This window comes from Nematostella vectensis, chromosome 11 (genome assembly GCF_932526225.1).
Source record: "Nematostella vectensis chromosome 11, jaNemVect1.1, whole genome shotgun sequence".
Taxonomy (NCBI): Eukaryota; Metazoa; Cnidaria; class Anthozoa; order Actiniaria; family Edwardsiidae; genus Nematostella; species Nematostella vectensis.
In genome coordinates, this window is record NC_064044.1 from 9,984,906 (window position 1) to 10,001,607 (window position 16,702).

The following is a 16,702-nucleotide window of genomic DNA, read 5'->3' on the forward strand; positions in this document are numbered from 1 at the left end:
AGAGAGAGAGAGAGTGAGAGAGAGGAGAGAGAGAGAGAGAGAGAGAGAGAGAGAGTACGTGGAACTCTTGACAGTATATTGTAGTACAGTCGAACCTCAATATAACGGACACCCTCGTCTATGCGTCCTTACCTAGAGCGCTTAGCTTCGAAATATAACACCTGACGAGAACAAAAATACAACATAGCTGTGAAGTTTCTACACTTTTACGTGGGGATTACACAAATAATGCTTTAATAGCATTTCCCATTCATCCTCGAAAGTCGTGTGTGTCTTGTTTTAATGTCTTCACATGAGTAGATACCACAGCATTGAATGATGAAGATATGCCTGGTCCCCTCATATCTCTACATTATTACACCTTACGCATAGTTCCCTTATACAGCTATTTCAATACGCTATCAATAAGCACGCTGTTGGTCTTTGAAACTACCATCTCATCTCTATTGATTTTACAGTATATGCCTGATTCCCTTATATATCTCTATTTCATTACAGTGAATGATTGGTTCCCTTATCTTTACGTCTCTATTTTACAACAGTATACGCCTATATTTTATTACAGTATCATGCCTTGTTCCTTTATCGCTAAATATATCTCTGTCTTATTATTGTATATGCCTGGTTCCTTTATCGCTATATGTCTCTATTTTATTACAGTTTACGCCTGGTTTGTTCTCTTCGCAAGTTTTATCATTCCGTTTATCGTCATTCTCGCCGCCTACACCAAAATCTTCCAAAAGTAGCCCATGACGCATGCGCGGGACATTACACGTCACACCTCCTACTCACGTGACGAGAAATTCCACCGCGTGTCACGTGACCTCAAAGCCGCCAAGACGATTTCGGTTGTCATAGGAACGTTTGTGTGTTGCTGGGCGCCATTTATGGTCGTCAGTGTGTGTTACGCTTATTTCATGGTGAATATGCAAGTGGGGGAATTTCACTAAATGGTTGGCGTATCTGAACGCTTTGCTTAACCCCGCTGGTGTATTCCTGTGTGGATAAACAACTGAGGACGATTGTTATCAGAAAGATGACCTGTGGTGGTAATAGCCGAGAGGGACTGGACTACCAAGCGACAGCCATGCATCTAATATAACGATTATGAAATACAGACATGACATTTAACGACGAAGGGTGGGGTCGGAGAATAGGGGTACATGGGGCGAATCTCCGGGATTCCTCGAAGGAGTGTTTTTTTTAGGGGGGGAGCACCAATTTAAAGGGTGTGTGGTGAATAAATGATGGTTGAAGTCAGTATATCAAGAAAGTGTTGGCAGCATTGATGGTATAAGGGAGTCTGGTAACGAGTGGATTCCAGCTTTTAATTGACCTCGTTTGGTTGGACCGTACGATAGCTTATGGACCGTGATTTTTTCCATGTGTTTTATTGCGACGCTCGTGATCTCGCACTGCCCAAGCCAGCGAGGTGTTGTTTCTGAGCGGGCCAATAAACAACCAATTAGAGCGCGAGTAGCAGCGTTGCTGTATAATAAAAACCTTTTATTCCAAGCACTGTCCGCCTCCTGAAACTTTTCCAAAAGCTCCGTGTTACACTAGCAGGGCCCGAGATTTTGGGGGGAGGGCACAATATAGAAACATTAAGAAAATATTTGGGGTCACAGCCACTCCCTACTAGTCATTTCCCATATCAAAAATATATTCCCCACATAGTGTCCTTCGTATGTATTGCCTTATATGGGCATTGATGCCCATATTTAGAGGAGCTACAGTTTTCCCGTTCCCTGATCTCCTGAAAACATTGTGAAAATATGCTGATTCATGTCAATTTGAGACTTGCGGCCAAATTTTGTTAGAAAACCTTGATCGCTTGGTCAAATCTTTTTTCTCACTGATCTTGAAAAGCCCTTAGACCCAGGCTCCAAAGAGGTCGGCCGAGTGGGTATGAATGGTATTAAATATTGGGTTGGAGGGGGGAGGGCACATGCCCCCAGTGCCCCACCCCTGCTACAGCCCTGTGATAAAATAAGATGGTTCTCTTCTTTTCCGTCTAACAACCCTATAAGTTTTTTTTTCATGTGGAAAAACCGAAGACCCAAACTCCCGATTGCTCGGCTTTTTATGTTCATTCATTTTCCAGTTTTCTGTAATATTTCCTGCTGTAAGGAAGAACCTTCTCTTTGGTCTGCCACTCAAGATGTTTGGGGGGGGGGGGGGGGCACTCGTTAGAAATAATAACATACAGTAACGTTTGGCAATTCATAAAGTTCAATAAAGCCTGGTAAAACATTCAGAGATTTTCTCAGAAGGATTTATGGGAAAAAGAGTAGGTCAATGTCTTGGGATAAAACAAAATTGGTTTTACTATTCTAGGAACCCGAAGAAAATGGTGCCTGTCGCCTCTTGACAATAAAACGACCTTAGGCTTGCCATAACCTGTTAGTCTTCGACCCGTTCTTTATTTGTAAACATCGAATTAAATTACTAACGGAACATACATTGTTACCAGTTTAACTAATCTTATGAGAAAAAAAAAAGAAAGACCATGCATAGGGCTAGACATCTTAGGATAAGATTAAAAAGAACGCCCCTTTTTATTTTCAGCAAAACAGATATGCAGTTGTTAGGACAATTAGACAAGGTCTTCAGAAGTTCTTCTTGTCGTAGTTAACTTCTTCAAAGCTCTCCTTGTCATAGTTAACGTCTTCAGAAGTTCTCCTTGCCGTAGTTTAGGCCATCAGAAGTTCTCCTTGTTGCAGTTAACTTCTTTACATTCTTCAGAAGTATCTCTTTGTCGTAAACGTCTTCAGAAGTTCTCCTTGTTGTAGTAGAACTTGGCCCCGTCTCCGTCCCGACTATGGGCGTTTGACATCTTGTGTAGTGTGTGAGAGAGAGCCTTCGGTCCACAGAAAAATACGCCGATATCCGTCCTGAAATTCACACCAATTTCAACACGCTAGAAAATAGCAATATTATTATTCTCTCACATAGTATAACCACGCAACAACAAGTTGGCTAAGGTGTTGTATATGCTGTTATCTCAAGGTTGTCTAAGGTGCTATCTCAGGTTTACTCACTTAGGATGCTTTTTGCCGATATCGTTGAAGATTTTGTTCCACTCCGGTCGCCCAAATCGCGTCTTTTGTCTGAGTCGAGTAATGGGATCCTCAACTTCGTCCTCGCGCAGGTAAATGTCACGTGCCTATTGGAACACGGAGGAAAGAAAAGATTATTAGTTACCTATTCAAAGGGTGTGGTGTACACAATAATTTTTATTCATAGAGGGTTACATTATAACTCTCACAAGTTTTCTATGGCCCTCAATCTACAAGCAGTTATTAGAGAGAATGGAAGGATAGGTATCGCCGGCGGATGTCTCTTAAAACATGAGGGAATTATGGGCATCGAGCGCTTACAGGAGCTGGGTGTGTGAGTTTCGTCTTTTTATAATCAGAATTTTTTTCACGTACCATATTCGCCCCCCATCCTCTTGTCAGGTAAATGTTATATTCAAGAAAACCTGCATTTCCCGAGTCGATCATCTGAAAGATAACATGATTCACTTGTGAACATCAAGTAACGCCAGCTTTTCAAGCCAGCATGTGTCACGCCAGTGTATGTCACTCCGGTATGTGTCACACCAGTCTATGTCACGCCAGTCTATGTCACGCCAGTCTATGTCACGCCAGTCTATGTCACGCCAGTTTAGGTCACGCCAGTATGTGTCATGACAGTATGTGTCACGCCAGTTTATGTCACGCATTCCATGCTATCCATGGAATGTGTTCTTGTTTTAATAATATTGTTACCTTTTCTTCGAGTATCTTCAGAAGATCAGTGAACCACTCAAATGCATTTGTATCGTTACAGATCCAGAAGAAATGCACTTTCTTGATGTTAAGGTCCGATGGATTCTCGTTATACCGGTACCTAGGAAGGATTGCATGACAGTCACGCAATACGAAGTCACGTCACAGTCACGCAAGACAATATCACGCAACATATAATCGCATCATATTTTAACAGTGTTATAACAGTCACGCAATATACAGCCAGGTAAGATTCTCACTATAAGCATAATAACATTGCATTGCTGTCACGTCAAATAGTATCAGAGAGTATTGTGGAAACCAGGCCTTAGGCCAGTCACACAACGCACAAGTACGTGACAGTCAGAGACACAAAATAGACATCATCACTACGAAACGTACCATATGGACTTCAGAACGGAGGCAAATGGCGTTACACCGATCCCTGCACCTATGTACATCCCGACACCGTACTTGAAAACATCCTTGAGAGATAGAAACAAGGGTTTACGCATAGAATATCATAAGCCAATTCTCCTCGTTTTTAGGGAGAAGTCTGGCTCTGATCAGAAATAAAGCCAACTTTGCTCGCTAATATCTAAATTTCATATCTTCTTAATTTCTTTAAAATTTGGAAGAGGAGCTCCTTGAATGCGGAATCTTGAGCTTATATACTGAGAATTGGAGAATTTCATGCCATTTTTTTTTCTTTGTTACACACATATGCGATCGTGAGACCGAGAACATCTACTGTCTACTTGTTCATCTAAACTTCGGTGAAGTTCACCCCGAGCCGCACTTACTGAATTCTACCAGAGTATAATTTTACTGGTGTTAAAAGATTGTCGATCAAACACTCCTCTGTTATTGTTTATCATTAAAAATACAAGATTTTTATTTCGCAAGGAAACTTCAAAATAAAAATCTACGAATGAAGTCTGATACGTTATTGACGATATTTGATCGAAAATATCTTGGTTACCCGTTTGAGTTAGCCGATGGAAATGGATGCTTGTGTGACTCGCATTGGCATTGAGTGGAAGCATAAAATGGCGGAGTGATTGGCCTTTCAAGGAAGTGTTCATTATGTATGGCCGCGAGGGGGGGGGGGGGGGGGGGGGGGTCGGCTCCCACATAGGGGGGAGGGCAAAAAGTTTCGGGTATGTCGATGGGGGGGGGGGTCATGAAAGTTACAATGTGGTTGAAGGGGAGGGGGGTCAAAAAGTTTCATCCAATAAAAGTAGGAAACTTTTTTTATTTATTATTATTGAAATGAGTAATCAAAATGCAAGAAAAGCTGTTTCCTAGCGCTGCCATAACATATTTAGGCTACATTTACTGCTGTTGAGCCGTGAACGCTTTCCCACAAATGACAAATTCAACAATATTTATTACGCGGTAACAGTTCATTTAAGCTTGACCTATAAGATCAATAAAAAAAAAAACTAAAAATATATGCATTTGTAAAATATACTAGGAATCTGACTCTCTTTGAACACCCCCGCAAGTACTGTAAGATCTATCAGACCAAAGGCACAGGACGATTTCATCTTTTATTAGGACAGTCCCATGCAGTAAAATTTAAAATTGTCCTTCGTGATATGGACTAGTGAAATGGCATGCAAAGATAGATATAGGTATAGATACATATTCTTTAATGTTTCAAAACGCCACAAGGCCACATTTGACTTATTACAATAAGAAATATTATTTCTCGGTTGTTTTTTAATGCATGATTTGTTTATATGTATCTATATTTCTATTGGTTATAAATGTAGTTTTGTGGATTTTTAAAGAGAAGGAGGGGGGGGGGGGCAAAAACGTTTTTGGGTTTCTCCTGGGGGGTCAACAAAGTTTTGATGTTTACAAAGGGGGGGGGGGGGGGGGGGGTTGTAAAGAAAAATCAACTGGAGTGGCGCTGAATACCGACCCCTCCTCGGCCATAAATAATGAACACTCCCTAAGGTACTTACAATACTCGCAGTGCCAAAGGGTCCATCTAAGGCGAGTCTAGGAAAGTACAACCTCGATTAATCACAGCAATACACTAACGGAAATAACAGATGAGATTCACAGAATTTTGTGACTTTCTAGTCAGGTGACATCTTCCGTCCAATAAAGTTGTCTGGCTAGCTGTGGGTTATAAAGTCGGCTTTAGCGGGGCGGTTCCAGGAGTTCGAAAAAGGGTGGCAGAAGCAAGGGCTTCAAGGAAGAGGGATTCATTGTTCTATCGCGGATTTCCTTATATTTCTTGCTATTGTTAAGCCAAATATTTGGAAATAGGGCAATAGGGGGGAGGGAGGGGGGACTCGACCCACCCCTAGATCCGCCACTGCTTAGAGAGGACCATTAGACAAGTGAAAATGCAAAAGGGGGCGATGAAGGATAAAGGAGACAAAGAAACCATTCAATTTCGTCCTTCTCGGCTTCCTTATTTGCTTGCATCTTTTATCGCCTCCTCCGCCTTTTTCGCGTCGTTTGCGATGAAAATTGGCCCTGAGGGTTTTGGATGTTGCGTGACAATTGCTTGTGTGACATGGTGATTACGTGACGTACCTTGGCATTTCGTTGACGCTCTGTAGCTTCTGGCCTTTGTAGCCACACAGCTTGGCAAGGTCACCTGTAAAGCAAGGTCAAAGTCAAAACAACTTGCCATCATCACCTAGCTGCGCTCGCACACACATAAAGGGTAGAACCAATTTATTCTTTCTCAAACGACGCAATTGTTTATCAGGGAGGAGAATCTAAAGGGAGCGCAGAAGAGCGCAAACTTGTGTCCGCGCAAGACTGGGAAAGAGCGCTCTGTCGTTACCTGTCCAATCACCGACGATACGAATGTGGACAGAAAACGTGTCCTCCTCGGGGGCCTGGAAACGAGGATTGAATGAGAAGGAAACCAGTGCAGCATTTTCTACTCATACTACGCCCTCCTTCCCTATGGAACTCAAAAGTTTACCCCAATGGAACTGAAGGGGCCAAATCAGAACACTACCCCTTTAACCATTCAAATAAAACTTAAAAGGTTTATATCAAAATACTACCCCAGAATTAAACTTAAAAAGTCCATATAAGAATACTACACCCTCCCCCCCTTCCCCCCCTTCCCCAAGTGGAACTCAAAGGATCCATACCAACATACTACATCTTTTCCCCAAATAGAAGTCAAAATGTCCATATAAAAAAACTATCCTCTTTCCCACAAAATGTAACTCAAAAGACCCAGAAAGCCATATGTAAAAAATACTCCCTCCCCCTTTGTCACGGGGCCAAACCCATCATTATTTTCAAGATAAAACATGTGGTCCCTAAAAAGAGTGAATAAAATTGATTGTTTAAGAGGACCTGGTTATGCTGAGTTACTTACTGATGTCAATGTAAACGGATGCCACTCGAGCTTGGAGATCTTTGGGCATTGTAGGAAAATATACTGCAGATAAAACATAGGAATATCATGCGTGTAGCAAGGGATAAGAGACGGCGACACCCCCCACTCCTCCTCCCTTTAGCAAATTCTTGCTACGTGCTTCAATATATCACAAATAGGGAAGCTATAATGGCCAAGAACAAAAAAAAATGTGTGATCATTAGAGAATTCGCGTTACAAGCACAATTTGACGTCACATACCTGGCCTACTTCGGGTCTGAAGCCCGCCTTCTTCATCTTGATCTCGATGACATTCGACGGGTGTTTGACAACCTGGTTGTCATAGAAACATAAGAATTTATTATGTTACAGGGCCAGCATATCTCGGGGAATTGACAGTCGAAGGGATGGGTTTAACAAAGTTACCAAAATATTTATACATACAATAAAACCTAAATGCCTAAGCGGATACCTGTGTACATACCTACCTTTATGATCTGGATGGCCTGGTGCGAGCGGACGAACCGAATAAGCCTCTCTATACAGTACAGAAACATGGGACCGACCACCCATCGCCACGTCTGCAATATATAGACGGTTACCATGACAACAAGATCACGTGGAATGGATAGACACCGTGGCAATGCACACAGACATGCTCATTATCATGGCGGCTCTCACATGATCACGTGACTTACATTCATGCCGAAAGGGACGAATTTTGGCGGTTCCATACACTTGGGATGGTTGTACCACAGGGTGTGGTTCATGCAGATTTCTGGGTCGTGCTTATCAACATTAGACTGGTAACGAATTATACCCCTGCGGAGCATGTTTCGTGTTAGCAATCTCGCCCCAGGGGATTCTGGGTAGTTTTAAATATGGCGTCAACTAGACGCCATATTAAAAATTACCAAGTTGCCATGCCCTATTAAAAATTACCCAGGAGACCCTAGGGGTGTGGTTGTAGTGTTAGTTGTACATTAATGTTGTTTTAATTAAGAATCTGATTTGTTGGCTAGTCTTGTGTTCCATCATTTTTTAAATATCTGTTTTCGAAAAATAAAGTATCCATAGGATGGATACTTTAGGATTGTAGGATGGATTAAATTTTGCGATCATTATATTGCAGGCCAGATTCACTTCAATTTATCAGATTGATATCACAGGACCAAAGGCTGGATGCGGGATACGGGATACGGGATGCGGGGTACATTTATGAACTTTTAATGAGAGCCCTAAAAAGGCGCCATGCCGCCAAGTAGTTCTTGTCTTGGCTTAAGTCATTTAGAAGGTCAGAGCTTTTTTCAGGCGGAGCCGTAGCAGGCCACGTAAGATTTTGGGGGGATGCCCCCAGAAATATTAAGAAAATATTGGGGGGCACAGCCACGCTCCCACTGGTCATTTTCTTATACCATATCAAACATATTCCCCAGGGATAGTGTCCTTCGTACGTAATAATAATAATGAGTTTATAATAATAATAATGAGTTTAATTCAACCTTTCGCAGTAAAACTGGATTACAGGTGAGTCAGAGATACAAGTAAGCACTACAATAAAGTACAATTAATCAAATGTAATTAGCATATTTAACTGTAACGAACTCGTTGAAACGACTCGTATTAGTAGGCCTCTGATAAGATTTAGATTTAGATCTGAGATTATAACCTGGATCATGCGTAATGCGACGCCCTTTAATGATAGGATGGATACTTTAGGATTGTAGGATGGATTAAATTTTGCGATCATTATATTGCAGGCCAGATTCACTTCAATTTATCAGATTGATATCACAGGACCAAAGGCTGGATGCGGGATACGGGATACGGGATGCGGGGTACATATATGAACTTTTAATAGGGAGCCCTAAAAAGGCGCCATGCCGCCAAGTAGTTCTTGTCTTGGCTTGAGTCATTTAGAAGGTCAGAGCTTTTTTCAGGCGGAGCCGTAGCAGGCCACGTAAGATTTGGGGGGATGCCCCCAGAAATATTAAGAAAATATGGGCATTGATGCCCATTCCCGCTCCCGGATCTACAGAAAACATGGTGAAAAAATGCTGATTTTCCCGTCAAATGAGACTCGAGGCAAAAATTTGTCAAGAACAACTTGATCGCTTGGTCAAATATTTTTCTTACTAATCTTGAAAAGTCCTTAGACCGAGGCCTCCAAGAGATTGACCGAGCGTGTTTGAGGGTCACCCAAATATTGATATGGTTTGAAAATGTTGGGGGCACATGCCCCCACCCCCTGCTACGGCCATGAGAAAAAAGCACATACGGCCACTACACTAGGTTTTTCTCAAAGCACATTCTAGTTTCGTAAGAGTCCCTAGCTATAATAGATAATTTCTATTTTAAATAATGCTTTTAAATAACTTACTGTACACCGTGCAGGACAAGTCCAATGTAGAATATCACGAAACAGTGATGGTTGAACCAAAACACTTCGAAGTACGACCTCCTGAAAATGCAAACAACAAACCCTCTATAAATCAGTATCTCCGATTAATGGTTCTTCTTCCTCTTCCTCTCCCTCCCAGAAGCAAATACCTTCTCCTCCATCGGGGATCCCGGATTTATCGAGAGGCTATACACCTTTTACTAAAATTCAAGTCCGAAGGAGGGGATTAAGAAAAGAGAAGAAGGGAGGGGGAGGTACCGGCCGCACTTCAACCATGTAGGTCCGTTACTTAACGAGTAACAAACAAAATATCAAATGCGAATTGTGTCATTGAAATTGTATAGCCTCCCTCTAGTAAATGAAGGATAGCATTGAAGATGATCAGGACTTACAAAAACATACAAAAAAGCCAAAAACTTGGCAGAACGCATTTTGTCCTCACAATATTAGTGTTTTGAATCAGTACTGAATTGAGATCCACAGTAAGAAATCGTGGCCTTGTTAGCACAACTTTGCAGTGAGATGCGCATGATTTTCCCGTCATGTTACTGTAGATCGAAAGCTTGTCTCTTGCCTGATCAACTCGGTCGAGGAGGAAAGCTGGAAGAAATACAAGAGAACAATTAAGGTAAGTATGGTAACAGTTGTCATAGTGATTGTTGCTATGGCAACTTACCATCAATATCAGCCCCAAGGTAATGACAGCACCAGTCACTCCAGAGACTGTTGGGAAAACCGTCATAGAATTATATACTGCGAGCATGAACGTCATAACAAGGGAAAGAAGCGTTCACCTACCGATGGTCCAAAGCACCGTTATGGGATCCTGGGAAATGAAGTGAGAAGAAGTGTTTTAATAGGTAAAGTAGGGACGAGAAAATGTGTTTATGTTTTTTCTGCATCGCAGTTGGTCGACATGCTTTTGGGAAGAAACAGAGCAGACAGATAGCAGCAGACACCAAGACGGGGAGACTGACAGGCAAAGAGACAGACAGACGGACAGATGGGTGGATGGACAGACGGACGGACGGGAGGACAAGACAGAAAGACGGGTAGCCCGCATAGAAAGGAAAAAGGTAAAAGGTCCCTTTCCCCTTCAACCCTCTTTACCCTTTGCTCTTGCTACCCAGGCTAGCGGTCGAGGGGGGTGGGGTGGGGGTTTGTCTGCAAACAGACAAACGAACGGACCGAAGAAAGGACAAACAGTTACTCACGGCATTAGGATCTCTGATGGGGTTGATGTAGGTCTCGTTGCCGACGTCTTCTAGTTGGCATAGTTTGGTATAGATCCCTCCCTTCTGCCACGCGAGAATCAGGAACTCCACATTGAAGATGTGCGCGATGCAGTGAATAGCTACGAATAACCGGGATGTCAATGTAAATTTTTAAATGTGAAGCGCGACACATGCGACTGATTTACTCGTCAGAATAGATACCGGCTATGCCATGTAGTTTACATACAGCACCGTCACTGAGGATAGTACAACAAGCTTGTGTTCCAAGCGGTCCTTTAACGCCCTTCTATGATTAACTTAATGCAAAGGATAACAAGCCTGAGGCTTATGCACGAATTTGTTGCGGGCAACTGCCAAGAATTCAAATCCATTTTTCGGGATTAGGGCCCAGTCCGGTCTGATCCTGTAGGCGATGCACTTGTGCAAAAGCCACGTGTTTATTTAGGATGTGACGTCATGCTCCATATAAGGTATGGCTTACCTGTCCAAAATCTGATCCTGTAGGCGATGCACTTGTGCAAATGTCACGTATTTATTTAGGATTTGACGTCATGCTCCATATAAGGTATGGCTTACCTGTCTGAAGGCAGATCAATTAGGCGTGTACTTGTGAAAGGTCACGTGCTTATCGAGAAAGTGACGTCATGCTCCTTATAAGTATAACTTACCTGTCCGAAGGCAGATCATGTAGGCGATGAAGGAAGGTCGAGAAAGTGACGTCATGCTCCTTATAAGGTATAACTTACCTGTCTGAAGGCAGATCATGTAGGCGATGAAGGAAGGTCACGTGCTTATCGAAAAAGTGACGTCATGCTCCTTATAAGGTATAACTTACCTGTCTGAAGGCAGATCATGTAGGCGATGAAGGAAGGTCGAGAAAGTGACGTCATGCTCCTTTAAGGTATAACTCACCTGTCTGAAGGCAGATCATGTAGGCGATGAAGGAAGGTCACGTGCTTATCGAGAAAGTGACGTCATGCTCCTTATAAGGTATAACTCACCTGTCTGAAGGCAGATCATGTAGGCGATGAAGGAAGGTCACGTGCTTATCGAGAAAGTGACGTCATGCTCCTTATAAGGTATAACTCACCTGTCTGAAGGCAGATCATGTAGGCGATGAAGGAAGGTCGAGAAAGTGACGTCATGCTCCTTATAAGGTGTAACTTACCTGTCTGAAGGCAGATCATGTAGGCGATGTACTTGTGGAAAGTCACGTGCTTATCCAGTAATCTCAGCATAAAGCTGCAGCACTACAAGAGCCATAAAACACAGGGGGCGTTTTTGAAGATCACCCTTTCATCATTTACACTACCATCTACACACCTACCCCCTTAACACCCCTCAATCCCTTTGTACTCCCTCTATGACCCTCCTCTCGACGCCTATCGTAGTCCCTTTCCCCCCACCTCGTTCGATTACCCTCCCCCCACCTTGTTCGGTTTCTTTAAATTTTTTCATTCCCATCTTAGACCAATTAATAAATCTTCATTTTCCCTTTGAACCTCTCTTCGCACACTCTCCATTTGATATTTGACGGCTCAATTTTGTCTTCCCCCGACAGTTTCGCCGCTCTATTTTATTTTCCTGGAGGATGTGGCGGCTTCTTTCAGTCTTTGCTAAGCCAGAGCCTTTTTTTTGGGGGGAGGGGGAACAGCCACTACCCCCTCGTTAAATATCAAATGATCCGTTCTACCTCGTTCGCACGCACCCTAAAGCCCTTGGACCCCCTTCCTTACCTTACACGAGCCTCTGATGAATGACAGCAAGTTGCGGCACATGGTCAACAGGATCAGCATGCAGTTAAAGTTGAGCACCATTGCGGGGGCTCTAGCTAGTGCAAGGCCAAACTACACATGCAAAACACATTATCTGTGGGCCCATGGCGGGGGTTCTAGCTAGGGCAAGGCCAAACTACACATGCAAAACACATTATCAATGGACATACAATGCGTGCAAAGATCGAGCAACAACGAGTTAATACGTTGATTTACTGTTGATTCTAGATAACTCGAAACTTCAATGAGAATGTCGAAAAAATCCCGAGTGTTCGGGTTGGGGAAGCATCTTCCAGCTCCTCATCTGACATCAATCAATCATAATCCCGCCCTTTTCCCTACCTGGCAGAAGTTAATCAACCCACATCTCTCTTCCTGGTCCTAATCATTGCTTTCCCACCTCCCTGACCTTAATCAATCACCTCTCCCACCTAGCGAATCCTCCCTCTCCTTGAAGAGTTACCACCTCTCCCCTTTCCCTTGACGAGTTACCCACCCATTCCCTTTCCCTTGACGAGTTACCCACCCTTCCCCTTTCCCTTGACGAGTTACCCACCCTTTCCCTTTCCCTTGACGAGTTACCCACCCTTCCCCTTTCCCTTGACGAGTTACCCACCCTTCCCCTTACCCTTGACGAGTTACCCACCCTTCCCCTTTCCCTTGACGAGTTACCCACCCTTCCCCTTTCCCTTGACGAGTTACCCACCCTTCCCCTTTCCCTTGACGAGTTACCCACCCTTTCCCTTTCCCTTGACGAGTTACCCACCCTTCCCCTTTCCCTTGACGAGTTACCCACCCTTCCCCTTTCCCTTGACGAGTTACCCACCCTTTCCCTTTCCCTTGACGAGTTACCCACCCCTCCCCTTTCCCTTGACGAGTTACCCACCCTTCCCCTTTCCCTTGACGAGTTACCCACCCTTCCCCTTTCCCTTGACGAGTTACCCACCCTTTCCCTTTCCCTTGACGAGTTACCCACCCTTCCCCTTTCCCTTGACGAGTTACCCACCCTTTCCCTTTCCCTTGACGAGTTACCCACCCTTCCCCTTTCCCTTGACGAGTTACCCACCCTTCCCCTTTCCCTTGACGAGTTTCCCACCCTTCCCCTTTCCCTTGACGAGTTACCCACCCTTCCCCTTTCCCTTGACGAGATACCCACCCTTCCCCTTTCCCTTGACGAGATACCCACCCTTCCCCTTTCCCTTGACGAGTTACCCACCCTTCCCCTTTCCCTTGACGAGTTACCCACCCTTCCACCTGACCTTGACGAGTTTCCCACCCCTCTCCCCTGACCTTGACAAATTACCCAACCCTCCCATGACCTTGACGAGCTACCCACCCCTACACTGACTTTGAGGAGTTACCCACACCTCCCCTTTCCCTTGACGAGTTACCCACCCTTCCCCTGACCTTGACGAGTTTCCCACCCCTCTCCCCTGACCTTGACAAATTACCCACCCCTCCCCTGACCTTGACGAGTTTCCCACCCCTCTCCCCTGACCTTGACAAATTACCCAACCCTCCCATGATCTTGACGAGCTACCCACCCCTACACTGACTTTGAGGAGTTACCCACACCTTCCCTTTCCCTTGACGAGTTACCCACACCTGCCTCACCTTGAAGAGTTTCCCACCCCTCCCCTCCCCTTGACAAGTTATCCACCCCTCACATTCACGAGTTACCACCCCTCCCTTACCTTGACGAGTTACCCACCCCTCCCCTCACCTTGATGAGTATCCACCCCTCCCCTCCCCTTGACGAGTTATCCACCCCTCCCCTCCCCTTGACGAGTTATCCACCCCTCCCCTCCCCTTGACAAGTTACCCACCCCTTCCCTTACCTTGACGAGTTTGTTCAAGTACATATTCTCTTTTGTCGTGGCCAGTTTGTAGTACACGTCCATAAACAAGTAGATGTTGATTCCCATCCATATGATCTGTGGGTCAGATAACATGACGTCAAACAATATTATAATAGCGTCAGCAAACAAGTAGATATCAGTATGACGTCACGTCGCGTCAGAGTGATGTCAAACAATAAAATGATCCTTTTCAGAAAACAGAAAAGATGTTGATACGATTGGTTTTCCTGTAGATATCATGTGGACCGGATAACGCTCATCTACTACATAAAAGTTTTGGTATTTTCGTACGTTCTGCTGAAAATTTTTAAATCCATTACCACAATGAGTGCAACAGTCACGGTTGGTTGCGGGTATTTCTAAATAACATAAATTTTCAAAAAAAAAAAAAAACATTCGTCGTAAAAGCACATGGTAACAATGGTAATATTGTCATGGCTATTTTTCCCACAAGGTTTAGTGTTTAGTAGTATTAAAAGCCGCTACAATGACACAATGAGACCATAAGACCGCTGACACTGTTGGTGTCAGCTTATCATACCAGAACCTCGTGTTTAAAGAAGTGGGAAGTAATACACTACAACGCACGCATTCACTTTTGCGAGATTGTGTCTGCTACATCGCATCCGGATCCGGATCTTATATGTATATTTCACTTTTCTTTATTTTTCATCGTGAGATCGTATTTTATGGCAATTGTGTCCCTAAGCCAATGGCTTATTATGAAAAAATATCGCAATATTAAATACCAAGGGTGGTGTAAGGTGGGGTGGGGTGCTTATATCAAAGTAATGAACATAACCTGATAAAAGATGTCGAAATTGATAACAAAATTTGCGCTGTCAATATCATCAAAGAAATTCTAGAAAAGAAATATAATTGCGAATGTGTGGTCAAAAACTAGCTATCCAAACCAACAGTATTGAGAGGATAAACAAGTACCACTATATTTCTAAGCGCAAAACTACATAAACAAACTGAAACTTTTGCGCGAATGCCACATAACAAACATACACACACTTTAACTCAATTTAAAGGAGAGAAAAGGTTTACAAAAACAGCTTATGAAATCCGATACAGGCAATCCCTATAAATAAATATGTTCTCAAGTCCAAATAATTACATTTGTCAATAATAGAATAACAAAAGAGCAGCGGGTATTCAGTATGCGTAAAAATGTGAGCTTGCTTTAATTCCTAATAATTCCTTATCATATCATGTTCAGCATTACTGTATATCAAATAAAAGATGATACTTTCACAGTAAATGATTACTCAAATCGTATTAATAAAGTGATGTCGGAACTCTGTCCCGCTGAAAGATTCTGTTTTTTTTTTTTACCAAAATATTCTAATCTTGGTTCAGGGTTCCGGGTAAATACAGCGATTTATATATACCTATGGGTATAGTGAATAATCGAATTTTATAAATCACTTCAGCGGGCTTTGTAATTCAGATCAATATGGCTTAAATCTGTGCACAGTTTAAAACAGGAAAACTTTCAAGATAATAAGCAAATGCATTATATACCCAAGAATAATGTGAATTTAATGGATGTAACATTCAAGTTTACTTACTAGTACAATGTACCGAGCAACGTCGTTGCCAAGATTGGCCATATTGTGTTGGAAAGTCCGAAGCTATGCGGAAGAGGTTTGTACACACCGCGTCTAGGCTCGCTAATTTAGCAGTTTAGCTTGGCTGAGGTCACAGAGAGCCGACAAGATCATGTTTATACAAAATGGTTTACGCATTACTAATAAGGATTAACATTATAATAGAATGCAATTCCAGTATGCTATTTTCAATGCGAATGAAGTTGGGTTATTAGTCTAAAAACTTAGGGATAGGGCAAACGGCATGCAAATAAATGGATTGTTTCATTTTCATTTTCAAGCAATTGTATAAGAAACGACACCAAGCCTTAGTATACAAAACATTTGACTTCCCTGTCATTCAAAATAAATGATACTAGCACTAAAAATTAATATTCGATCATTTCGCCGTTTTAACCCGGGCCCAAATACAGAAACAAAAATGTTGCCGCCCTACAGTCCGTTTCTTAACCCTGTAGAGCAGGTAATAAGTTGTTTGAAAGCAGCGATAAGCGCAGATATTTCACGGCCTCAAATACAGGCAGAAATTAACAACAGGGATGAAGCAAGGAACAGAGGAGTACCATTAGGTATTTATCGCACAAATTTGTTGCTGGAAGCGCTTCAACGAAACATCAACACCATCACACAGCCAAAATGTGCCGAATGGTATAGGTTCATGCAAACCTATCTACCACGC

At 43.0% G+C, this 16,702-nt stretch overlaps 2 protein-coding genes across 5 annotated transcripts in view; one reads left to right on the forward strand and one right to left on the reverse strand.

Annotated features, from left to right (window-relative positions):
- Nucleotides 1-1,515, forward strand: part of LOC5510198 (D(5)-like dopamine receptor) — a 7,839-nt gene extending 6,324 nt beyond the window's left edge. Inside the window, exon 3 of the mRNA XM_048734599.1 lies at nt 661-1,515. Within this exon, the coding sequence (XP_048590556.1) occupies nt 661-746 (86 nt within the window). The 3' untranslated portion in view covers nt 747-1,515. The remainder of the gene's footprint in view (nt 1-660) is intronic.
- Nucleotides 1,516-2,396: 881 nt separating this feature from the next.
- Nucleotides 2,397-16,245, reverse strand: LOC5510197 (cytochrome b-245 heavy chain). 4 transcript variants are annotated; one of them, XR_007314212.1, is made up of 22 exons: nt 15,985-16,245; nt 14,387-14,482; nt 12,510-12,620; nt 11,942-12,023; nt 10,753-10,892; nt 10,337-10,364; nt 10,215-10,261; nt 10,113-10,138; nt 9,518-9,598; nt 7,836-7,959; nt 7,626-7,718; nt 7,399-7,470; nt 7,138-7,200; nt 6,586-6,640; nt 6,330-6,393; nt 5,747-5,783; nt 4,176-4,258; nt 3,774-3,894; nt 3,435-3,506; nt 3,042-3,166; nt 2,674-2,894; nt 2,397-2,643 (listed from the first exon to the last, which is right to left on the reverse strand). XR_007314212.1 is itself a non-coding variant. In XM_032379314.2 (21 exons), the coding sequence occupies exons 1-21, from the start codon at nt 16,024-16,026 to the stop codon at nt 2,771-2,773; spliced, it is 1,686 nt and encodes a 561-aa protein (XP_032235205.2). In that variant the 5' UTR covers nt 16,027-16,245; the 3' UTR covers nt 2,397-2,770. The 4 variants fall into 4 exon arrangements, 3 of the variants coding, with proteins under 3 accessions (XP_032235205.2, XP_048590566.1, XP_048590567.1); XM_032379314.2 differs by having other exon boundaries at nt 2,397-2,894; XM_048734609.1 differs by having other exon boundaries at nt 2,397-2,894; nt 12,510-12,684; nt 15,985-16,013.
- Between the last annotated feature and the right edge of the window lie 457 nt (nt 16,246-16,702).

What these genes read in the sequence shown, in the direction of transcription:
- LOC5510197 (XM_032379314.2), bottom strand. Translation starts at nt 16,026, where the DNA reads ATGGCCAATCTTGGCAACGACGTTGCTCGGTACATTGTACTA. An exon ending in AACGGTGCTTTGGACCATCG is followed by an intron (nt 10,262 to 10,336) that starts GTAGGTGAACGC and finishes TTTTCCCAACAG; the next exon opens with TCTCTGGAGTGACTGGTGCT. An exon ending in TCGTCCCTTTCGGCATGAAT is followed by an intron (nt 7,719 to 7,835) that starts GTAAGTCACGTG and finishes TATATATTGCAG; the next exon opens with ACGTGGCGATGGGTGGTCGG.